This window comes from Rhinopithecus bieti, unplaced genomic scaffold (genome assembly GCF_001698545.2).
Source record: "Rhinopithecus bieti isolate Rb0 unplaced genomic scaffold, ASM169854v2 scaffold_13112, whole genome shotgun sequence".
Classification (NCBI taxonomy): domain Eukaryota; kingdom Metazoa; phylum Chordata; class Mammalia; order Primates; family Cercopithecidae; genus Rhinopithecus; species Rhinopithecus bieti.
This window is the reverse complement of record NW_016807891.1, coordinates 1775482-1801166: the sequence shown is the minus strand read 5'-3', so window position 1 is coordinate 1801166 and position 25685 is coordinate 1775482. Positions and strand designations below refer to the sequence as shown.

Here is a 25685-nt window from a genome sequence, read left to right as displayed (position 1 = left end):
AATTACCAGAAAATGCATGGAAAATGAAGGAATGAAATGCTTAGAGTGGAAGGAACCCATTGTCATCACAGTGGATGATACCATAGTTAAAATATCGTGCTTTAAAGACATTTTTGTACATTTCATTTAGTATGCATTAGATGGTAAATTTTATTTTACCTTGTTAAAGCCATTTTTTAAAAAGGCATTTTAGTACATTTTAGGTAACATTGAAAGGATTTTAGTACATTTTATTTAGTTTGCATTGTAGGGTATTTTTTTCCACAAAGGGAGGAGGGGTTAGGATACATAGGAATATTTAATTGAGATTGATGATGATTTTAATGTTTTAGTTTGCTTATTTTAAAGTAGTCTGTTTTATATTCTAATGTTTGCAAACAACTCAATCAGAAGAACATGGCGCTCGGGGTGTACCTGCTGACTTCCTTCCTTCTCCATCTGCTGCGGATTATGGACAGAAGAGCAGGGGGGCTGTCATCCTAGTCTGAGGGTGTCTCTTTTTTTTTTTTTTTTTTTTTTTTTTTTGAGGCGGAGTCTCGCTCTGTCGCCCGGCGCGGGGGCGCGGGGGCCAGATCTCAGCTCACTGCAAGCTCCGCCTCTCGGGTTTACGCCATTCTCCTGCCTCAGCCTCCCGAGTAGCTGGGACTACAGGTGCCCACCACTTAATTCCATTGACTTAGCCTTAAGAAAAATGCATGATGCCGGCAGCGAGGCCAGGGAACACTGTGGCCTATAAGCTCATACATCCTCTAGTGAATAGTCTTCTGTTCTTCCCATGACATCCTCATGCAAGGTTCTTAAAACTTCAGAGTTAGCATTCAAAAGGCAGATACAGAATAAACTGGTAGCTGTTCTCTTCCTTGAAAAGTCTCTGTTTTTCAGTGGGCCCAGGTTTTGCAAAGGTTAGGGTCACAGGCCTCACAAGCAGCAGCTGACTGTCTCAAGCTGTTGGCCGTCTGAGCCTCTGGCTCACGCTTGGAGGTGGGGGTGTATGGTCTGAGGCTGACGCTCCTCCTCTGCTGTGCAGAACCCGCCTGCTAATGTCACCCACCTGGTGAGGGCAGGCACACCACCAGCCACCGAGGATCATGACCTGGATTAGGACTTCAGAGGTCGAAGTCCTCTTTATAGTTTGCAACTGCATTGTCATAAAGATGTATGTAATCTTTGACCCTAAGAGTTTGTGCTTTTTTGGCTGCTCTCATTTTGAAAGAAATTTAAACATTTTTGCAGGACTCTTAAGAGGGTTGTAGGACCCAGACACTGTGCTCACTGTGACTAATGGTGGAGAAGTCAACTGCAGCCCCGACAAATCACATCTCAGGGATCTGATTTTTAAAAAAGAGAGAGAAAAAATAGAGAGTTTACGATTTAGAACCAAAATCAAAATCAAGTCTTACATACTTTACCCAGAAAAATAAGACATTGGGTCTCTGTCTTATTGACAGAGAGATCCTTTAAAAGAGAAGCACGGGAAAGCTCTTACAGGTCGTTCCGTTTCTCCTCTGCTTCCTGGAAGGGCTATATCACCGCCTTCTTGTTGCCTGCTTTACTAATTTTCACTTTATAGTCATGCATATTTTTGCACTGTTTTTCAGTCTTTCTGGAGAACTAAGAGCCAGTAAAGTCAATAATTGTTTCGCCCCTGCTGGGGTAATGAAATGACTGGAAAAAAAAAGTCATACTAGGAAATAGGTTTCCTGATTATTTACTGGTTAGTTTTCTGTCCACAGCTCAGTGAGGTTCATTTGGGGAGGTTTAAATTAAATCAGTTTTCATGGCTCCATGTGTGTAGTGATCGTAATCTCAGATTTGATGTCCTCAGATGACACGCTGTCATGTCCCACGTGTCCATTTGTTCGTGGTGTCTGAGTGCTGGGGAATGCTCGCAGCCTGGCAGACACCTAATACCTTTTTGCAGTAATTGTAAGCTGTGTCTGAGGGTAAGAGTAGTAACTTAGGCACTTAATCATAGATAAAAATAGCAGTGGAGGGAGAGAATAAGAACATCTCATTTGATCTACTTGTTTTCTGCCAATTCTGGAAACACACGTTCTTTTGGCCACAGCAACAACCGGCCCCATTCGGTTGAGCTCGCTGTCTACAGCAGGACCACAGACCCATAGGTGATCCCCAGGCTGGAGGCCTATCTCACCCACCAGCTGGACAATGCATGGCAGCCCTTCTCCGTGCCTCAGTTTCCTCAACTGTAGAATGGAACTAACACTAGTGCCCTCCACCCTGCCTGCCCCCACCAGGATGGTTGTTGTAAAGATTAAAGAGGTTAATATATGTAAGCCTGCTTAGCACAAGTAGCACTTACTAGCATTTACCATTCTTGTTCTTCTTGCCTCTTTCCCAGGCATCATTTATCACACGTAATTGTGGGAGAGAAAGGGAAACGACATCAGTTAAGGGGGCTTGGATGCTGGCTTTTCCCCTCCTTGGGAACCAGGACTCTGTGTGGATTTTTGGCTGGTCTGCTCTGTTTCCCCATCTCCCTGTGCTTCATTGCCTGGTATTTGCATGGAGCCATTTCCAGTGTGAAGTCAGAGCTGCCAATGGGTGGAATGAACCTTGTGCCCACCTGTAAAGAATAGAGATCACCAGATGGACAGTCCCTTTGTAAGTCCCAGATATGGTCCCAGCCTTGTGTTTTTTTTTTTTTTTTTTTTAAATAGAAGTGTCTATGGATATTTCCGTAGCTAAACACGTTTGGGTGAGGATTAAAGACCTTACACTGTTTTCTGATCCATAGTAAACGCTGTCCGTACCAAGCTTCCAGCGTAGTGTTTTGCAGAAGCTACAGCCTAAGCCCAGGCTTGTGTAATCAAATGAAACATAATGTTTGTATGTGGAGCTGAACTTGTGTAGAGTGGAAAATCGTGGGTCTTTGTCATGTGGTAAGGAAGAGATAAATAGAAAAAAAAAACTGTGTGCCAAAATAAATGTAAAGAAATGCGTTAGTAAGAAGTGAATAATAAATGCCCGTTTTCTTTTTGCTTATTTGTTTCTTTTTGCCATGTTTGTTATTTTTTTCTCCACCTCTCTTGAGAGAGACATCACAAACATGGCGCCCTCCTCTGTGCATTTCTTGCTCCCTCATTTTCCACATTCAGCACTTTCTGACCCTTTTCTACTAGCCTATGATCCTGTCAAAACATTAATTGCCATGCATTAAAATAAAAGCTCATCACTTTAAAGACTGAGATAATTAAAAAAAAGTTTTTAAAATAAAACGGTTAAAATCCATTTGGAAGCTAGTTTTCTAAGGCCAGGGTATTTCTGCTCTTTTGATTTAGGGAGGGAAGTTGTTTGTCTTATTTTCTCCTGGCATTAATGTGTTCTTACATTCACTTTTGAATACAATCCAGTTCTGCGTTGATCAGGGAAGATGTAATTTTGATGAGATATTGTTTTTCCTATTTTAAATATCCAACATTGGATTATCTATTTAGAAAAACATGTTTATTTATTATGAAAGTTGAATTTTAAATGTTCAAACTGTTCTACTTTCAAAACAATTTCTTAAACCCAGTATATTCTGACATTGACAAGTGTTGATAACATTTTAGCAATATAAATCACTGGTATCACAGTGTCTCTAAATGATAACTTTTCCATGTATTTTTTTCTCTCCTCAGGAAGTTGAAGACCATGTGGCGTTTCTAATAACAGTTCCGACCGCCCTGGCGATTTTCTTTGCGATATTTATCCTGGTCTGCATAGAGTCTGTGTTTAAGAAGCTGCTGCGCCTCTTCTCGTTGGTGATATGGATATGCCTTGTTGCCATGGCATACCTGTTCATGTGTTTTGGAGGTACCGTCTCTCCCTGGGACCAGGTAAGGTGTGAAAATATTTTTTGTACTTCTTTTATGTTTTGATTTGTGACATACTTAGTTCTGTAAACAACTTGGCCTTAAACTATAAAGAGGAGTTCTATAACTGAGAATGGAGTCTAATTTTTAAATTTATATTTCCAAAATTTATTTTTAATCGACAAATTATAATTGTATGTATTATGGGGTACAATGTATATGTATTTATATCTGTATGTATGTGTATATGTATAGATGTATATGTGTATATATGTGTGTGTATAATTGGATACATATATGTTTACTATAAGATTAAATGAAACTAATTATGTGCAACATGTCACTTACATATTTTTTTTGATGAGAAGCTTTAAAATCTACTCTTTAAGCAATTTTGAAATATACAATACATTATTATTAACTATGGTCAGCATGTTATCACTTATATGTTATTCCAATAGGTCACTATATCTTATTCCTCCTGTCTAACTGGAAGTGAAATAAGCCAGGCACAGAGAACGAAGGCTTTTGAAATAGCTGTCTTTGACTCGTGGTCAAAGTCACTCTGTCCCCATTTTAGCAAACCCATCGTGTCACAACCAAGGAGCTGGCCGGGGCCTCATACTGTCACTTGTTTGGGATAGCTGAACTTCAATTCTGTCCGTAGCCTTGTTTGACATCTCGAACCACAGTTTCGACAACTTTAGTCCTTCTGTTTCCGGAGTGCCTTGTCTAGGCTTCCTATTTCTCCAGGTGCCTGTAACCCTCCAGGACTGGTTGTTGTCTTTAAATTCCTTCTCAATTACTAGAATTTTCCTACTTAAAGACCCTTCCTAATTCTGTGACACTGATTTTCCCTCCTCATGGTCACAAGCTATTGAAAGGGTGGCTTCGGATACCTGCCGAAAAACCCACGTTAGTTCATTTCGCACCGGTTGAGGCTCTGGGCCTCAGGTCATATCCTGAGGAAAGTGTTGTCTAACTATTGGCTTTTTCCATAGTGCTGCTGCTATGTGGGTGGCTGCTCCCAGCGTATTCATCTGACAGCATGATAAATGGTGTGTTGTCTAGGGGACAGGCCTAGGCTGAGATGTGAGCTACTAACTTAGAGCTTGTCAACCAAGACATGGAGTTTTGAAGCCATCCAGGGAGAGGGTGACTGAGTAGCTGAGAGGGCTGCCACAGGTTTGGTGGGGACATTGAGAGCCAGGGGTGTGCCAGCAAAAGGATCTGGAAAGGAATACAGGGGCCATGATGGGGAGAAGAGAGGCAGTGAGGGTACACTGCTGTAGAGGTGAAACAGGGAGGGTTTCCAGAGGGTGTGGACAGAATGGCTCAAATGCCATGTCAAGGGACAGAATACTGTTGGTGTACCTCAGTTGGAAAGAGCTTGCCAGTGGGTTCTGTTGGTAAGTAGTCATGTGACCTCTGCCAAGCCATTCTTCTCTTTGTGCCTCCATTTCTTGTGCAAAGGGAGGAGGCTGGACTAAGTGAACTCAAGTTAGTCTTCCTGGCTCTAAGAGGACACCACTCATAGTGGACACAAGACCCAGCGGGAGCCATCATCTCTCCTTCATCACTCTCCCACTAGAGCCCCTTGGAGGGCTGGGCGCAGGCCCCCATGCTCTGCCTGGCTTCTTCCTCTCCCTCACACTCCCCGCTGTCTCCTTCACCCTCTGTGCTACTGATGCCACTTACACTCTGTCCTTCCCCACTCAATTAGAAATCCTGGCTAATACAATTAGACAAAATACTAGGTAACAGTGAGGTAAACATGAGAGGGAGAAAGAAAATTCTAATTATCTGCAGATGACTATACTATCTATACAAATAAACTGGGAGTCACAGATCAACTCACAGATCTCATAAGAGAGCCCACCACGACTGCAGGATCAACATAAAAACAATAGTATTCTTGTGCATCAACACTGAACAATTATAAAAGGTAATTTTTAAAATTACCGTTTAAACATTTTCTCCCCCAGCAGCCTGGACATCCTGTTGCATGCATACTAGTGCCCAGGTAATGTAAATAGGAGAACAGTTAAGATCCTGCTGGTCTGTTGCCTGAATCTGATGGTCTCTCCTTGCACCAAAGCCATCTTGTTTTAATGTTACAGGTTTCTAAGAGGACTTACTATCTGGAAGGCCAAGTACCTCTTCCTTGTTCAGAATGTTTTAGCTCACTTTTCTTACAAATCAGTTTGTCATGTTCAATGAAAAGTCCATTTGGGTTCTGGATTTAAATTATCTTGAATTTCTAAAGTTTTGTTATGAAAGATATTTAAAGCCTAAGAATTAATAAAAGGGTAGTATAGAAAACATCCAGAAATATGCTCTTTTTGTGTTTAGTCTTTTCACCGAATGGCATGGTGTGTCTCTCAAAGAATTCTGATTACTTTTTGTGTGCTTCAGAGACTCTATTTTCTTCATAAAATCAATAATAATTTTCCTTAGACTCAATCTTAGGTACCTAAAGTCTTTTTGCCATTTTATAAACAGAATTTTTAAAATTACCTTTTCTAATTGGTCAGTGTTGATATATGAGAATACTGTTGTTTTTATGTTGACCTTACAGTGTCAGTGGGCTCTTCTGAGTTCTGTGAGTTGATCTGAGACTCTTAATTTATTTGTATAGATAGTGTGGTCATCTGAAGGTAATTAGAATTTTCTTTCTACCTTTCATATCCTCAATTTACCTTATTCTGATGTAGTATTTTGTCTACTTATTTTAGCCTGGATTTCTAATGCAGTGTGGAAGGACAGGGTGTAAGTGGCATCAGATGTTTAACTTGATGGGAACATGGAATATTCCAGTAATATAATGTTTGCTTTATCATTGTTACTATTTTTAATAGAACCAATTAATCAGAATAAGGTCCTTTTGTCTGTGTTCTTGTCCACAAGTTGCATGTCCTTAGAACGATTTTCCTGACCCTCATCTGTCACTTCGTAAGGCAACATCGCTCACCTGGCTTGAGTGTTTCCATGGCACTTAAGGTGACTTATAGAACCTTAAATTATGGACACACCCCTCTCTTTGTTTATTGATTGTCTGCTGCTGGAACATAAGCTTCTGGGCAGGGATGTGACTGTCTCTCCAGTGTTCTATCCTTGCCCTTAGCAGAATGCTGCCCAGCCATTGGCAGCCAGTAGCTACTCATTTGATATGTTCATTGACAGATGTCTGTATTTTCATCTTCAGGATTGTTGTTGTTATTGTTTGTATTTTAACCTGTTTTTATTGTTGTTGTTGTTTTATAACATGTGTTTTTTTTTTTTTTTTTTTTTTTTTTTTTTTTTGGTGACGCTATCTGCCTGCTTTTAAAGATCTCTCCAAGGATCATAAACATGCTTGTTTCATAGTCATTTTCTTAAGACTGACTCCTCTCAGGTGTTGAATTTGTTGGCCAAATTTCTTGGTTTTAGCTGTCCCTGTGTACCTTGACATTTTTGCTTTTACGTACATCTTGAATTGGAATATATTCACCTCTGCCCCTAATACAACCCTAACCATTCTGTGGTTGTCTTTCTCATGCCACTGGGGCCCTGGATCGTGAGTGTATATGAGGCTCAGCCTGGGTGTTCCGCGTTAATTTTGCAGGTTGGGAGGCCAGCTCAACCCGTGACCTGGGGATGTTTCTGGGAGGTGCACAGCTGTGTCTGCTCAGTCCTCTCACCCAGGGCATGATGCTCCGAAAAGGCCACAGCCAGGCTCAGTGGCTGCAGCTATTTTTGGCCACTATTCCTAAGCCAGGAGCAATGGCAGGATGTGTGCCTCATGCAGTGGACTGGCTCACGCCCCTTGGAGAGACATTGAGTCCTGTCCCTCCTAGAGCTTGAAGCCCTGCCCAACACTTCCAGCTGCTCCTGTCCATTCTATGGCAATGGGGATTTAAAATGAAATTAAAAGCAAAAGTCTACCTTCTGGTTTCTTTTCTTTTTTTTTTTTTTGAGACCGAGTCTCACTCTGTCGCCCAGGCTGGAGTGCAGTGGTGCGATCTCTACTCACTGCAACCTCTGCCTCCTGGGTTCAAGCAGTTCTCCTGCCTCAGCCTCCTGAGTAGCTGGGATTATAGGCACGTGCCACCACACCCGGCTAATTTTTGTGTTTTTGGTGGAGACGGGTTTCACCATGTTGGTTAGGCTGGCCTTGAACTCCTGACCTCGTGATCTGCCCGCCTTGGCCTCCTGAAGTGCTGGGATTACAGGCATGAGCCACTGTGTCCAGCCCTGGTGTCTTTTATTACAGACTTCACATATGTACACCCCTTAATTAACCATTAGGAAGTGTTGCGGCAGGTTCACTTTGCTTAGGAAAGGACTGTGCTTAAGAAAGCAGGCTGCTTTCAGTATCCTTTAGAATAGAATGGTTCCCACTGGAAGAAGGTTAAATTAACAACATAGTTGTAAAGTGATGCAGGAATGAACCTGCTCTACAGTCAGAGGGAACAGTCTACAAAGGACCACTCTCACTGCTGATACTAATTGCAAGCTGGGGGATTTCCAGAATTACCCAGAGATTGGACAGTTTTCTAGAAGAACCCACGGAACTTGTGACAGCTGTTATCGCTGTGATTAGGGATTGCTACATGGAGAGAATACAGAGGCACTTTGGCAAAGAGAAGAGCCCAGGAAAACCACCAGATGTGGAGCCCCTGTTGTCCCCCTCTCTGTGGAGTCATGGATGGTGCTGCTGTCCTACAACCACGTGTGACAATGGCCAAAGAGAATTATCTGTTGCCGAAGCTCAGCTGAGCCTTTGATGTCTAGAGTTTCCATTGCGTCTCAATCATGTACTGCCTGCACAGCTGACCGTTAGTCTCCAGCCTTCCGGAGGTGAGGCTGACACTTTTATTCTCCAGCCCCTCTGGAGGCAGCACTGACATCACAGAGCTCTAAGTTCCCATCATAAATCACATTCAGACTGTCCTGGGGTCTAAGCCCCCAGATATGTAAACACACTCTTCTCAGGCAGGACATTCCAAGGGCCTACATCACCTTCCAGCATTTGAGGGCAAGGCCAGACCTCTTATAAGGTTAACTCTAAACTGTACAGTGACTTGAGTGCAGTTCATAGTCAGCAACATCGCTAGTGCAGAGCACGAAGCACAGACAGCTAGCATGTGCATGGTCTGGACCTAGTGCTAGGCTCTGTTCTGAGGGCTTCCCTTACATGACTTCATTCATTCGTTTATGAGCCAGGCACCATCCTACCTCAGCTTTCTAAGTGCAGAGACCAAGGCACAGGAGGAAGGCTGAAGTACTAAGAAATTTGAGCCCAAGGGGTCTGCCTCCTGAGGCTGGCTCTCAGCCAGGAGACCTGTGCTTCTCAAAGGGAAGCGATTGCACCCCCAGGGGATGTGTGATTGTATCAGGAAACGTCTTCCATTTGTCACAGCTTGGACGGGTATGGGTGGGTGCTACTGTCATTTCGCGGGCAGAAGCTGGGAATGCTGGTAATCACCATACAACACACAGGACAAAGAATTATGCAGCCCTGAGACTCAGCAGTGCCAAGCCTGAGAAGCCTGCGTATCACCCAACATGGCCTCTCTGTAATGCCTTTTAAATAACCAGCTCTTAAGCCCTCAGTGAGCAGAATTGTATGAAGTTGCCAGAGCCTGACTGAAGAGTGACGTTGGCAGTTTTGATCAAGAAAAAGGAGTGATTTTTCAGTGTGTGACCCTGAGAAAGTATAGGCAGGAACAAGGGTGGGGACCCTGGGGGGAAGTCAACAACCTGGTTTGGGAGGAGTAACTGGGAAAAAAAGGAAAATCAAGGGAAAAAGACCCCAAACCTTCAAGAGATTTGCCGCCACAGGTTTTGACTGTAAGGGGTGGGGTTTTCCCAACATCGTTATTTTAGTTCGGCACAAACCACCCCATCCCGAAGGTTCCCTCTGCTCTGTGCTACCAGCACTCATCCCAGCTGATGCCGTTCCACGTAGCTGCCTCCTGGATGAAAACTTTTAAAACAGAATAACCTCTGACTGAAGTCTGTGCAGAGTTTCCGGCTCCAGGAGTTCAGAGCAGCATTTGCATTTGACACGGAAGTCTTTTTGGCCTGCCTCTTGCCTGACTGCCTCGTGAAATGACTTTCCTTTGTGCTTCCTGTTCCCCACTGATAGAGCTGTTCAGATGGCTGTGAGGGTGATGCTGCGATTGTGTTTCATTTTTCTGAATGGTTTAAAAATACGTGAACATGTTGAACTCAGAAGTAGCAGAGGAGTATGTTTTCTCTGTCCTGGTGCATCTAGTAAGTGGGATCATTTTATTTTTAAGAAGTAAGTGACTGGGTGTATCTCTTCCTCTCTGTCCAGCTCAATTACACAACACAGCAAAGGTCTCTACCCATAATTGCTGTGGCGCCCACCAGTCCCACTGGGAGGAACAGAGAAGCTCAGGATTCCAGAATGTGTTTATTGGAGCCCTGTCACTGATTTCAAAAAGAGCAGTCATTTGTCCCATGGGTAGACATTGGATCCGTTTCTAGTGCTGCAGTAACCAAACTTCTTCTAAGTTGTGTTCCATGCCTTAGAAAAAAATAGAAGATATTTATTGTCTCAGTTCTGGAGGTCAGAAGTCTGCAGAAGTCTGAAATCACAGTGTCAGCAGGGCTGCATTATTTTGGAAGACTCTAGAGGAGAATCCTCCCCTGCCTCTTCCAGCTTCTGGTGTCGCTGGCATTCCTTGGCTTGTAGACACATCACTCCAGCTCTGCCTCTGTCTTCACGTGGTAGCTCCTCTGTGGCTCTTCTCTTTTTATAGGGACACCATTCATATTGGATTACAACCACCCTAATGACCTCATCTTAACTGGATGACTTCTGCAAAGACCCTGTTTCCAAATAAGGTTATAGTCACAAGTACTGGTGTTTAGGACTTGAATCTATCTTTTCAGGGGACACAGTTCAACTCCTAACAGAGCACCCTAAGTGGGTACTCTCTGGTAGTGGGACAGGCATTTCCATCTTGTGGAGTGTTGCTCTGAGGTTCACTCGTCCTTCTTAGATTTGGAAATTGCTCTTGATGTCAGCTTTCCCTTAAACTTCAAATCCACCTTGAAATTAAATGTGGGCTAGGAAAGTTTTGAGACTTTTATCAGGTTAGTGCAAAAGTAATTGGGGTTTTTGCTGTCATACAAACCAGTGTCTCTAAGGAATTAGAGACATTCTTGTGTGTGAATGTCATGTTGAAACAAATCAACACTCATGAATGTAAAGAGAAAATAACTGGTCCAATCACACTGCCGTGTAAATAAACAGAGCACTGTCAAGGCACGTCAGCATGCTGGGCATTGTTGGTTTATCTCTGCCCTTCCTGTCATGGAAGTGTTTCTTGTTGATTCTTACATTCATGACATTGATTAAATCCTTCTTGCCTGTTACATTAACAAACAAACAAACAAAAAGTTTGATTCACTTTGTAAACCCTAAGCTTTTAGGTGACATTTTATTTAATGATTTTGTTTTCCTTTCTTTTTTTAAAAGATGAGATGGGGTCTTGCTATATTGCCCAGGTTGGTTTTGAACTCTTGGCCACAAACAATTCTTCCTGCCTCAGCCTCCCAAATTGTTGGGATTACAGATGTGAGCCACCATGCCCAGCCTGTTTAATGATTTTTCTGACAAGCATGGATCCATTTCATCTCGGCTGATAATTACTGACTTAGGACCCTCCTCTGAAATGGTTTTTTTCAGGCAGGCTGGATTGCCTATAATGTCTTCTGCTCATTCAGAGCCATCACGGTCAGGAAGGATAGGAAAGCTGACCCATATTTGCATCCGACTCCAGCTTTCTGCGTTTCTCTCGTACTAAGGCTCATTGAATAGAGTTCAATAGAAACTTCTATTCCTGACAACCCCATTTCAGCCTTGGCAGGAAGACCGCACTGAAATTATTTTACGGATCTGTTAAATTACCACCAACTCGAAAGGCTAACATTTTTATCTAGGAAGAAGAGACTTTCTTTGTCCTGTTACCCAAAAGGATGTCAGATATTCAGCATGTGCATGTGTGTCCTTTCTTACAAAAATAGGACATCAGTGTGCAAACATCTTTGTATTTTATTGAAAATGAGTGAAAATGAAAGAAAATAAAGGCCTCTCTTAGCCTTTGAAATGGTGCAGAATCCTTTTGCTTTTCCTTTAGTGCAGTCACTTGGAATGTGACCAAAGAATGTATTTACCACTGGAAGAACTGAGTAGCATGTGAATGAAAGTAGAAAAATGCAACCTAGAAAGCCTGTCTCTGTGCACCCAAGAAACTCTTCTCTGTGTGCTGCTGTGTGCCAGGGTAATTTTTCAGCAGGGGCATTTGGACTTACTACGAAGAAGCACACACCTGAGAAAAAAAGTAGTTAAAATTATTTCCATTAACAATAAAGATGAGGATATGTTTTTGTTGTTTAATAACCATGCCTATCCTGATGACACCTGTGCATTTGAGGGAAGTGCAGCTGATCTGGGCTCAGCCTGCAGTGTGTTTATTGGGAGACTTTCATGTTTCTGGCTCTCTGGAGCAGAGGAGGCATTTCTGAGTTATCCCTACTGTGAGTTCCCAGCCAGACTGTTGAGAAACCAAACGGACTGATACGGTTTGGCTCTTTCCCTACCCAAATCTCGTTTTGAATTGTAGCTCCCATAGTCCCCATGTGTCTTGGGAGGGACCTGGTGGGAGGTAATTGAATCATGGTGGATCTTTGCCATGTTGTTCTGGTGATGGTGAATAAGTCTCATGAGATCTGATGGTTTTATAAAGGGGAGGTCCCCTGCACACACTCTCTTGCCTGCCACCATGTAAAACATGACTTTGCTCCTCATTTACCTTCCACCATGATTGTGAGGCCTTTCCAGCCATGTGGAACTGTGAGTCTCTTTTCTTTATAAATTACCCAGTCTCGGGTATGTCTTTATTAGCAGCGTGAGAACAGACTAATACACTGGCTGTGCCTCGAGCTGAGGATTTACCCTAACCCTCACTTGGACCTTCCCAGACCTGATCTTGCTTGAATGGACAATTCTGTTGGTCTTTCTGGAAAATTCTCTCTGCTTCTCGTTTTCCCTGTAGTGCTTTTCTTAAGAGGGAGCATGGGCTCCAGGTACTGAAAATTGGAATCGTGACTAAACTGTCCTCTGTCCTGCACACAGGCTCTGTGATTCTCCTTCCATCTCCACCTCTACAGCCAATGTGTGTTGAGGAGTCTGATGCAAATTATTTGGATGATGGATACCCTAAAACCCTGATTCACCACTATGCAATTTATGCATGCAACAAGATTACACTTGTACCCCGTAACTTTGTACAAATAAAAATAAATAAATAAAGACTGTATGGTCTTTGGGACATTTTGCTCTTTTCCCAGTGCACAACACAGCACCACACACATAGTGATCACATCACAAAAATTGTGGGAACAAATGAGTGCACAAATACTGCATCTGTGCGCTTGCCTCTTCTACCGTAGAATGATCAGAGTCACTTCCAAGGGCCTCTGGCACCATGTAGTTACTTTGCATACACAACTTATTTGATCTGTATGGCCCTGTGAGGTAAACACTATTATCACTTGCATCTTGCTGATGAAAACATTGAAGCCCAGAGAAGTTAACCAACTTCCTCAAAGTCACACAGTGAGGAAGAGGACCAGAATTTGAACTTGGCATCCTGACACCATCACGCGGACTCTCCAGATGCCCACTGTCGTTGGTGACTAGGGCGTCCCCCACAATATTGTGCCCTGACACATGACAGATTATTGTGTGATGTGAAAGGGACATATTTGTGAATCTGGATTGTTCTATTTGAACCACTTTTGGGTTGATGTTATTTGGAAAAACTTCATGGGAAGGGAGCAGTTTCTTCAGAGATGCCAAAAATATGGTACTGTCACTGTTTCGAATTGCCAGATGATATTTCCATTTGGAGGTATTTTTCACTCCTCACATGAATCAATAAGAGAAATGGGACTAACTTGGCCCAAGGAATAATAATAGCCCACATATATATTAGGCAGCATTACTGTTGGGGAATCAACTAAAACTGAAATTCTACTTTCTTCTAAAGAGATTTATTATACATGGAGTCCTTATAATTGTACTTCTTTGTGCTGGTATTCTCATCTGGGTCTGCCTTAGCTCCTATATGCCTGTGCTTGGCCCCATTCCTTCCTGTAGGAAAACCTCATCAGGTGCAAAGGGCACTGGAAGGGCATTCACCAGGATGCCACACAGGGTTCAGTCCAGCCACTCGCCAGCTTCCCCTCTGCGGTTCCAACCGAGGGTCCTGTGACCTCCCTTGAAGCCTGCCCAGTGCTGCTCACTGTCTCGAGAGCTCACTGTCTATGTGTGCAGCTCTCAGGGCATCTGGAAGAGCCTCCTAGGGAAGGCAACGCAAGGGCTCCACAAGGAGGCGTGAGTGGAGTCTGGGATTTGTAGTGTTTTCCTGAAAGAGCTGGACTTTTACAAGGGAGGAAAAATGTTCTCTGAGCTTCCCAAACATCTGTTTTTGACTTAGTTTCAATGGAGGTGTTTTCAATGGCGGCTATCTTAGGGCTTCTGCATCATCTCCCTTGTGTTTGTCATGGAATTCCAACTACTTCAGCATTAAGTCTTGGATGCTGTTTTGCTATCCCAAGAAACATTCTTCAGATAATTTGTGACGAATACAACTTCGTCTCCATCAGAATAGAGCTGTGTGTATGTACCCATGCAGGCATGCAAAGAACCTGCTGGAATGTAAGAGAGTGACTTCTAGACTCCAGGCTAGAGCAGCAAATTCTCAGGAAAAAATAAATTCAGAGTTTAAATTATTTCCTATGAAAAGTTGCTAAGCAACACTTCACTAAACTCTGGTATTCTGTATTTCAAATATATTTTTTCTTAGCAGCAACTAATATTTTTTTCACTCAAGTCATAAAGGGAGGAGTGAAGTACATACCTGCAAATCCAATAAAGGCATTTGCCTATCGGAGACTTCACAGTAAACTTTTAGATTCATGCTGAGTAAGTATGGGGGAAAGCAGGTGAATATTTTATACTATCATGGTATTTTTTTCTTGCTCTCTACATTTGCAGTGCCTTGTTAATGTGTGTGTCTCATTGGAACTGTAATTTTCCTCTTCGTAGAATGGGTTTGGGTATTAACAGGCCCTGTAGATTTTAATTATCTCATTGCTGTACCATCAGCTTCCCATCAGGCCCAGCCTTTGTGTCATCTTGCTCATAACTGGTATTCCCAACCCCCAGGCCAGAGACAAGCATGTGACTCAGAGGAGAGGTGATAAAGTCCCTGGAGGAGTTCTCAGAGATGAGGTGGAGAGGCCCCATCCTGCATAAGGAAAGTCCATTTCATTCTTTTAAACACTGCTCTGGCCAGACAGCTTACCTTCTATTTTTGTCCAAAGATTAGTGCCCTCTAATAGGAGTTTTAGCCAGAATAAAACACTTCTCTGAGTTAAAGGTGAATATTGAGTTCTCATTGTTTACTTTTTAGAACTATTTGGCCTTTGTCTTAGTCCATTTTGCTGCTATAACAAAATACTACAGACTGGGTAATTTGTAAATAATAGAGATTTATTTCTCTCAATTCTGGAGGTTAGGAAGTCCAAGATCAAGGCACTGACAGATTTGGTGTCTGGCGAGGATGGCTCTCTGCTTCCAAGACAGTCTTGTTGCTGTGTCCTCACATGTCAGAAGAGATGGAAAGGCCAGACAGCTATCTGAGCACTCCAAAGGTATTAATTTCATTTATGAGGGTGGAGTTGTGAGGGCCTAATCACATCCTAAAGGCACCACCTCTTAACACTGTTGCTCTGGGGATTAAGTTTCAACTTGAGTTTTGCAGAGGACATAAACATGTAAACCATGGCAGCCTTGGATTGGAGTTTGTGAGTTTGTAATCATTGCCGGATCTTAGCTTTAGCACCATAAGCATGGAGATGTTGGTATTTCTCTCTGCTTGTGAAATATGCCTGGGTCTCCCCCAGGAGATCTAGAGTTGCCAGCACTGGCTTCCACCCTCTGTAATGGCTTTGAGGTCATGGCTCCTCTTGCCATCTCTGAAGAGTGTGACCCAAATGAGGAATGGCCATGGGAGGCTCACCAGGCACAGAATTTAGGAGAGAAAAGCTTTGCCAAGAGTGGTGAACAGAGCTAGGATGCTGTGTTAATATGCCACTTTGCAATATTTGTGGTTGTCTGCTGCAGTCATGTCCCAGGGCTGCCAGAACAAAGTACCACAAAGTTCCTGGCTTAGAACAACAGAAATGCCTCAGTTCTTTAGGCCAGAAATCTGAAATTAAGGTTCAGTTCCATGCTTCCTCCGAAATCCTGGGAGAATCCTTCTTGCGTCTTCCCAATATTCTGTGGTTTGCTGACAGTCACTGGAGTCCCTTGGCTTGCAGCTGCAATACTCCAATCTCAGCCTCCCTTGTCACGTGGTGTTTTCCTCTATGTCTCTGTCCTCACATGCCAGTTTCTTACAAGGACACTGGTCATATTGAATTAGGAGCCCACCTGTATTAGTTCATTCTCATGCTGCTGTAAAAGACTGTCCAAGACTGGGTAATTTATAAAGGAAAGAGGTTGGATTGACTCACAGTTCTGCATGGCTGAGAAGGTCTCAGGAAACTTACAATCATGGCAGAAGGTGAAGAAGAAGCAAGGCACCCTCTTTGCAAGACAGCAGCAGGGAGAAGTGCAAGAGGCTTATGAAACCATCAGATCTCATGAGAACTCACTCACTATCACGAGAACAGCATGGGGGAAACTGCTCCCATGATCCACTCACTTCCCATCGAGTCCCTCCCACAACACATGGGGATTATGGGAACTACAATTGAAGATGAGATTTGGGTGGGGACACAGCCAAACCATATTGCCACCCCACAACAGTATGATGTCGTCTTAGCTAATTACATCTACAATGACCTTATTCCAAATAAGGTCACATTCTGAGGTTCTAGGGGGTTAAGCCTTCAGCATATCTTTGTGTTGGTGGGGAAGGGGACTAACATTCAACCAGTAACAAGTACCAAGGAAGGAACTCAGATATGGAAATTGTGAGAATCTTATTTCTACTTTTCCATTTACTTTGGAGTGTTTAAAGCCCCAGCAGACTTAAAATTCACATCTAGACCTAGTCCGTATGCAGAATCCACTCCATATGGCATGGCTCCTTGTGCTAAATGCAATTGTGGAGCCCCTTGTTCAAAAATTATTAAGCATTTGAAAACAGCAACTACAGAGCATTTCACCAAAGGCAGGCCCCTCTAAGACTGAGCTGTACGAGGCTGCACAGTCCACAATCCAGGGAGCTGGGCCTGTCTGCTATCATGCGGAGGGCAGGGGTCAGCGAGCTGAAAGGTGATTTCAGCTTTTCAGATTTTAGGTTTGAACTGCTGGTAGCAGGTTGATGGAGATCTGAGGACCACTTACATTTTCTATATCATGACTTTGCTTCAGGCAGAAAACTCATACTACCAGGAGGGAATTTCCAGCCATCTGAAGTATAGGGAATGTTGCTTACCTCAGAGAGAATCAATGAGAAAAGTAGAGGAAACAAGGCACAATTTTTAAGTGGCTGCTTATCTCTGTTAGGGGTAAGATATCAAAAACTATCTTTAGCCAAGGGTAGAGTTTTTGTTCTGCTAAATAAATGTCTTTTCACTCCATGATACGTGATTTATGACCATTTTCATTTGCTTAAGTTCAGCTTCCACTTTAAAGAAAAGCTTTAGTTCCCAAGTTTCCATGAATACATACCGCTCTGTGTACTGGTACAAATTATGTTAAATTGAATTATTTTTCAATAAGCTGGGTTTAATAATTTTATTGTCCAATAAATTCAAAGCTGAGATTAATAAGTATTCTGTTAAAACCAGCGAGGGGATAATTTCATTCCCAAGTAGATAGTGTTTTGTATGTTCATGTTCAAACGTGATGCAGAAATTGAGTCCTGATTTACCTCCCCACCTTGAACAGCTGAAAAACAGGACAAAATACATGAAACAATGGCTTTAAGATACTGGTCAAAGGATACTATGGGAAATTGACCCTGATAAGGGAAACAAAAGAAGTGAACTCTAGGATTGCTCCAGTTTCCTTTCTGGAGAGAGTCCGTGGGCTGTGACACAGGGAGGGGACCCAAACAGACCCCCGCTAATTGCACTGAGTTGAGGAAACAGAATTCTGAGTTTGGAAAGACAAAGATGCTGAAATTCTCAGGATGGAATACCAAGAGGTGTGAGAAGAGTTGCAGAGAGAGAGAGAGAAAGAGAGAGAGAAAGAGCTCTCCAGCGATTTGTAGAGGGCCCCACCAATTCATCAGCAGAGTACTGACAGGCACATGCCTAAGAGCAATCTACTGAGGCCAACGAAAAAAGTTCCAGGAAAGAGCCGTGAAATAATTTCTGGTGCTCACACAGGCCCTGAAAGAGCAGGTACAGTGAGAAAGGGACATTTCCTACTGAGAAAGGAATTAGTACATCAAGAGGAGCTAACAGTTTCAAATACCTACACCCCTAGTAAAATTCAAAATACATGATGTAAAAATCCACGTTTACTCAGAGATTTTAGTACCCATTTCTCGATAACTGCTGAGACAAAAAGAAAGAAAAAGAATAAGGATGTAGGAGATTTGAAAAGTCCCATTAAACAAGTTGACCTAATTCATCTTTATAGAACACGTCCCAACAATGAAGAGTGTGGTTTCTTTGAAATGCATGTGGAACATTTATTTACTACGATAGACCATATTCTGGGCCACAAAGTGTTGCTGAGTTTAAAAGGGTTGTTATCATACAAAGTATGTGCTTTGGGTATAATGGACTTAAATTAAAAATCAATAACATTAAAAAATCTGAAAAATTCATAAACAATTGGAAGTTAACCAACACAGTTCTAAATAACCCATGAGTCCAATAAGAAATTAAAGGGAAATTAGAAAGTATCTTGAATTCAATGAAATGAAAACATGATGTGTCACGATCTGTGGAATGCACCTAAGGCAGGGCTTAGCGGGAAAGTGGTAACATTAAGTGTTTATGCTGAAAAGAAGAAAGGACTGAAATCAGTAACTTAAACTTTCATCTTAAGAAAATAGAAAACAAAGTAAAAGGAACAGAAAACAACCAAATTGGAAGCAGGAAAACAATAATCGATGAAACCCTAACTGGTTCTTTGGAAAGGTTAGTAAAATTGATAAAACTCTAGAAAGACTGGGAATAAAGATAGAAGATAAAATTATCAATATTAGGAATATGCAAGGGGTTACTGTTATAGGTTCTACAGACTTTAAAACTTTAATAAGGAAATATTATGAACAACTCTATCCATTAAATTTCACAACATAGGTAAAATGGGCAAATTTATTGAAAAGCGAACCAGTAAAGCTCATTCAAGAAGAAATAGATAAATGAAATAGCTCTATATGTAGAAAATAATTTGAATAACTGGTTAAATATCTTTCTATAAAGAATACCCTAGGTCCAAATGGCTTCCCTGGTGAATTATACCAAAGTTTAAAGAATAAGTAATCTCAATTCTACAGAAATTCATCCACAAAATAGAATAGGAAACATTTCCCAACTCATGTCATGAGGCCACCATTACTCTGATAAAAGCCAAGACATTCCAAAGAAAGAAAACTACAGACCAGTATCTTTCAGGAACATGGACACAAACATTCTAAACAAAATTCAAATCAAAATTTATCAAGTGATTACCACATTTAATCTAGTAACGCACATATATATATACACATGTGTATGTGTCTCTCTCTCTCTCTATATATAATAAACTACATTTGTTCATGATATATATATCATGAACAATATACATTATATATACATATACATAGATAGTGTGTATATATATCGTGATATATACATATCATGAACAAATATAGTTTATCTCAAGAATGCAGAGTTGGTTTAATATTTTGAAATCAAATTTTCTTGATTCACCACCTTAAGTATTGTTTCAACAGGTGCACTGTGTGTCACCATTTCAGCAGATGCCAAAAAGGCATGTTGTATTCTTACATGTTGGAATCATCCTGTTAGAAACTGAAAGAAACCATTTAATACAAACTCAAAAATAGGAAATACTTAGAAGTAAATTTGAATAGATATGTGCAATTTCTCTACACAGAAAACTGTAAAGCGTGGTTGAGAGAAATTAAAGAGCTAGATAACTGGAGAGACATTCTGTTTATGGATCCAATGACAATGTTAAATGTTAATTCTCCCCAAATTTATCATCTTGAGATTCAGTGCAATCCCAACTGAAGTCCCAGCAAGCTTTTTCATAGAGAGTAGGAAGCTGGTTCTAAAATGTATATGAAAATACAAAATATCCCCTAAAATTTGAAAAAGCAGAACATGGAGATCTTACCGTACTAGATTTCATGATTTATTATGAAACTACAGTAATCAAGATAGCATGATATTGGTGTAAAAACAGACATTTAGGCCAAGGGAATACACTAGAGTATCCGGAAATAAGTCTCATGCATATATGGTCAATTTATTTTTGACAATGTTCTAAGCCAATTCGGTGGGAAAAGTATAAGCTTATCAGTAATAGCTGCTGAAAAAAAAAAACAGATGGTTTTGTGCAAAACCTAAACTCCTACTCTTACCTCATGCAATGTATAAAAGTTAATGGGCCATAGATGTAAATTTTAGATTGAAAATTATTAAACATCTAGAAGAAAACGTGAAGAAAGCTCTTAGTACCCTTGTGTTAGAAAATGATTTCTTGAATATAACACGCAAAAAGGTGGGAACTATTAACAAAAAAAAAAAAACCCTGATAAAATTTTATTAAAGTTGCTTTGATTTGATCAAAATTAAACACTGTTACCATTCAAGGGCATTGTTATGAAAATGAATATGCAAACCACAGGCAGGAAAAAAATAGTTGCAACTCATTACAAAATCTGACTAAGGACTTTTACTTAGGATATATAAAGCAGACTGACAATCGTAAGACAAATAACAACAAAAAACTAGCAAAACCTTCAAAAAATACTTTCTCACAAAAGACAGATGGATGGCAAATACTCACATGAAAACATGCTCAGTATTATTGATAGGGACAGGAGGCAGGGAAATTCTGGGCAGAAGAGGGTGGGTCCCCAGTGAGGGCCTCACCCTCAAGCATGAAACTGTGGCCCAAAGTGAGAACATACGTCCCTGTTTTCTCGCTGGAGTGTTGTCTTTTTCAAAACCACCCATGGCCACCCCACCCCTATCCTGTGCCCATAAAAACCTCAGGTTCTGCTGGCAGAGAGGAGAAGCAGCTAGATGTCAGAGACTACCATTGAACGTTGGAAAGAAGTGTCTTGACTTCAGAGGGACAGCTGTCTGACAGTATAGCTTTGGAGAGGAGTCCGGCTGGGGATGGCTGGACTCTGGGGGAAGATTACTTTTCTTCTCTGTCCCCTTTCAGCTCCCCTTCCCACCGAGAGCCACTTTCATTGGCAATAAAATCTCCTTCATTGACCATCTCCAGTTTGTTCATGGGACCTCTTTCCTCCTGGGCGCTGGACAGGAATGTGCGTGTATGTGCAAAAGGTTGTAACACTGACCTTCCACTGAGCTGTTAATACTTAAGCTGTCCACTGATGACAAAGCTAAAAGAACCCTGACTGTAACACTCCTTCCGTGGCTTCAGGGTTCGTGGGCACCCCCACCAGACGCTGCTGCAGGGCTGGTACATGGTTTGTTCCTGCCAGGGCCCAAAAGCATTCACCCTGGCTCCTGGACCTGCTCACCTGCATGCTGCCTCCCATGAGGGGTTGAGCACAGCAGTTTTGAGTGACTGGAGTTCGCCCCAGCTGGCATGGAAGTAACTGGCAGTTCCAGCCCCCACACTTCAGTTCCTGCCCATGAAGGAGTGAGGGAAAGAATCCTACTTCATTCTTACCTATTAGGCAAATGCAGATGCAGAGCCCAACGAAATACTGCTACATACAATGTAGATTTGCTAAAAGTCAAAAGCTGATTATATACAATGTTGACCAAGACATAGAGGGATGGGTACAATGGGCACAAGGACACTTTTGGGGTGGTGACTGTGTTCTTTATCTATCTCAATTGTGGTAATAGTTTCACAGGTATTTACATATGTCAAAACTCATCAAATTGTACACTTTCAATATGTACTGCTTATTGTACGTCAGTTATACCTCAGTAAGGGTGTAAGATGGTGTTTTTTGGATATTTTTGGAATACTAGCATTGTGCTTAGCCATTTGTGGAAACCCTGGGCTTGGTTTTGGCTACAGGATTTTGTTGCATACAAAGCATGTTCACATTTTTCATTTCAAACTATTAATACATATATTCAGCAGGTGTTATTCACATTGTAAACATGAAACAAAACAAGGATGAGATACAAAAAGAGATTTAGTGACTTGCCAAAAACATGTCCAGGTTGGAAATCACTGCTCCTTCCTTCTTTCCATTCAGATATGCTCACTCCATCACTCTTAGCCTTCCCTCTTCCTTGCCTTTATCAAGGATTGTGAAGTGGAATAAAGTTACTGAGATGTTCTAAGAAAATGGCAGTAATTCTATTTTTATCAAGACTACTTAAGGAGTAAACGATTACTTGGGCAAATGCATATTTTATTAATTTTTTAAAAGATTGTCAAATTGGTTGCTGAGTTTAAAAAAAAATTCAGTATCTCTTCAATGTCTTTAACTTAAAAAAACTGTACATGGTTTGTGTGTGTGTGTGTGTGCGCACGCACATACAATCGCTAGGTCACCAAGCTATATTTCTTTAATATTCCTGAAATGCAAAAATTACTTTCATCACAGTGTTTACTTCCTGATGAGGGACATAGCCGAAGAATGAAATATTATAAGAAGCATAAAAAACACAAAACACATCACTCCAAAAATTGTGGAACAATTAGATAACTTTTGTTTTTGTAAGCAGATAAGCCAAATTCCTTGAAGAAAGGAAAAAATGGAAGATTTATTTTAATAAATCAAATAAAATACTGGAATTGAACTGTATTGTATTGGCCCAGATACAGATAAAGAGACCATGGGAGCAGAATGACCAGCTCAGAAAGAGACTTGTTTATGTGGCAGGGGTGAAATTAAAACAGTGAGAACAGGAGGGAGTACTTGATACATTTAAAAAATGAATATATGAAATAACAAAAGAAAAAAATTGACTATCTTTTGGAAAAAATCAGGTTCCTACATCAGTCCTGTCATGTCTTCATGTCATACAAATTAAAAATTAGCTAAAATACAAATCAGTTAAAAATACAAATTCTAGGTGTATTAAAATCTAGATGAGAAAAGCAAACTGGTAAAGTTTTCATAAAAGTGCAGAGGGAAATCTCTCCATGACGTCAATATATGGAAGAGTTTCCTAAATATGCATGAAAAGCAAACATTTTAAGTAAAGAAAGAATGATGACAAATAAATGCAAAAGAAAAGACCCATCCTAATTAGTTCTGCATATTTGCAGCTACCCACTGGTCTTACATGCATGCATGGGACTCCGGGAGACGTTTGTTCGTGTCAGCATTGTCTATTATAGGAGGGGAAAAAAAGGAATAGCCTAAATGGTAATCAGTTGGGAACTAGATAAATCAATTTAGCATTTTCATCCAATGAAATGCTAAATTAAAGTCAAAGGAGTAAAGTACATCTGCATATATCAGAAGATGTCCCTTATTCTTTTAACATATGGGGCATAGTTGAACTGCAGATATGATACGCTGTGTGCGCTGCATTCACTGCCTTGCATTCCAAGCCACCTTCACCTTAGAGACAGCTTTGAAGAAGATGGGATCAGAGTCTGGATATAACATGGACACTTCTTTCCTTATTGAAAATTGGAAGCCACCCAGGTCAAGTGTAGGACATACGAACTCCACATATTCTTAGGATGTGCACACAAACTCTTAAGTGCTGTAGTAGGCTATTTAATAAATGCAGAAGCATGCTTTTATAATTGGGAGCATATCTACCTGCTAGTTTCTGGTGTAGCCTCTGCAGGCTTTCCTCTGACTATTTGTGAGTTTCACAGAGAGGAAAAGGGATCTAGCTCATGCAAGATGGAAGTGGGATTCTACAAAGTGTGTCTCCCACATTGTGGTTATAAAGAACCAATGGTCTCAGCCAAGACTCCTTCAGCGTCTGTGCTGTGGGAGGCCTGCATGGGTCCAGAATCTCTTTCCTAGCTTTATAGGGAAGATCTGAGAGTGGTGAATTAATTTACTCTCATCCAAATGCCAATTTATTATTCAATTGCTATTAAGAGAGTGCTCCTATCGCTAACCAAAATATCTTCTTTCTGGTGTTAGGTTACCTGGGAAACCCATTCAGTCGGGTGTGTTTTGAGGATCAGATAAGAACTGAGGGGATTATGAGTTCTCGTTGTGTGTTTTCTTCAGGCTGCGACAGAATCCAAGGAGTATCACTGTCACACTATGTGGTCGCTATGTTGTGCCATGGTCTTGGGCTATGTTACATGAAGATTCTGTGAGATCAGTGTCAATGCTTCTCCAACATTCTCAAGTGAACTGATGTAAGCTCACTTACATTAAATGTGGCCCAGAGAAGAGAATGGATATTTTTGGAATACTAGCATTGTGCTTAGCCATTTGTGGAAACCCTGGGCTTGGTTTTGGCTACAGCTTTTCTTCTTGCTGCCTGATGCCTCTTCACTCATGACTTAACACATCTGCCAGTGGGAGAACCTATCCTTTTAGTCATATGACATAATCAGAATTTCCAGCAGAAATGCCCAGCAAGTTCTAGATTCTGTGGCCAGCAGGGACAGTTCAGGACATACAATAGCTTATTTCTAAGTTCAGGAAACACTCTCATTGCATATAAGCTGTTAATTACATGAACATACGTTTCCTTAAGAATCCAAAAATATTTCTTGTAGTTCCAATTGGAAAATCATGGCCCTGAGAATAGTTGGAGAATGTGTTGACTATTAAAAGACCAGCTTAGGTTTCTTTCTCATTTTCAGCCAAACTCTATTTTGAGTATAGGACATTGTCCACGTGTGTCAATAGTAGGACCAAACAGGGCTCAGCTTTGCTCACGATGCTGGGATGTTTACGTTCAACAGAATTTAACATCAGACTTGGGCATTTAGAGCTATTAGACATGAACAAAGTTCTCAGATAACTGAGCAGTTTTTTTCCCACACAACAGTGACTTTATAATGGTGGACTTCTGTAGAATGAAAGCACTGTAAAATTTTAGAAGCCTTCAGAAACCTCAACATTTTAACCTTGATTTTTGAGTAGAGTCAGAATGAAGTGAAAATATAGTCAGTTTCCATTATTTGCAGGTTCCATATTTGTGAATTTGCCTATTCTCTGGAATTTCTTTGTAACTCCAAAATTAATTATTGGTGTCATTCATATAGTTGAATGATAATTAATCAATACTATGTTAAATACAGTATCTTTAAACAGAAACACATATAAAACAAGGTTCTGCATTGATCTGTTGATGAAAATATTGTGACCAGGGATGCATAGGAATGTAACCCTGTATTTAATGGATCAGTTTTCTTTAATTCAGTGTCCATGGCAACTTTATAGACATAACTACCTCAAGTAACAAGAATTAACCCTACCTTAGCTTGGGAGAAGTGAACAATGGCAATATCAATAAAATAACCTATGGAAATGACATTGCAGTTGCTGACTTCACATTCTGTCTCTATCGTTGCCTTCTCCACTTCCATATCAGATGTACTGAAACAGTATATGCCTTGACTTCGATATCTCTGTGAGTTGTGTTTTTGTCCCACTCAACAATTTAAGCCCGTTGTTGACATATAGTAAACCCGTGATTGTAGTAGAAAAC

The 25685-nt window shown here is 41.1% G+C and overlaps 1 protein-coding gene across 2 annotated transcripts in view; it reads left to right on the top strand.

The window, feature by feature from the left end:
* Positions 1–25685, top strand: part of ADCY2 (adenylate cyclase 2) — a 437129-nt gene that overhangs the window by 11240 nt on the left and 400204 nt on the right. For both annotated transcript variants that reach the window (XM_017884065.1, XM_017884064.1), the window contains exon 2: positions 3645–3842. In XM_017884065.1, the coding sequence (XP_017739554.1) occupies positions 3645–3842 (198 nt within the window). The remainder of the gene's footprint in view (positions 1–3644; positions 3843–25685) is intronic.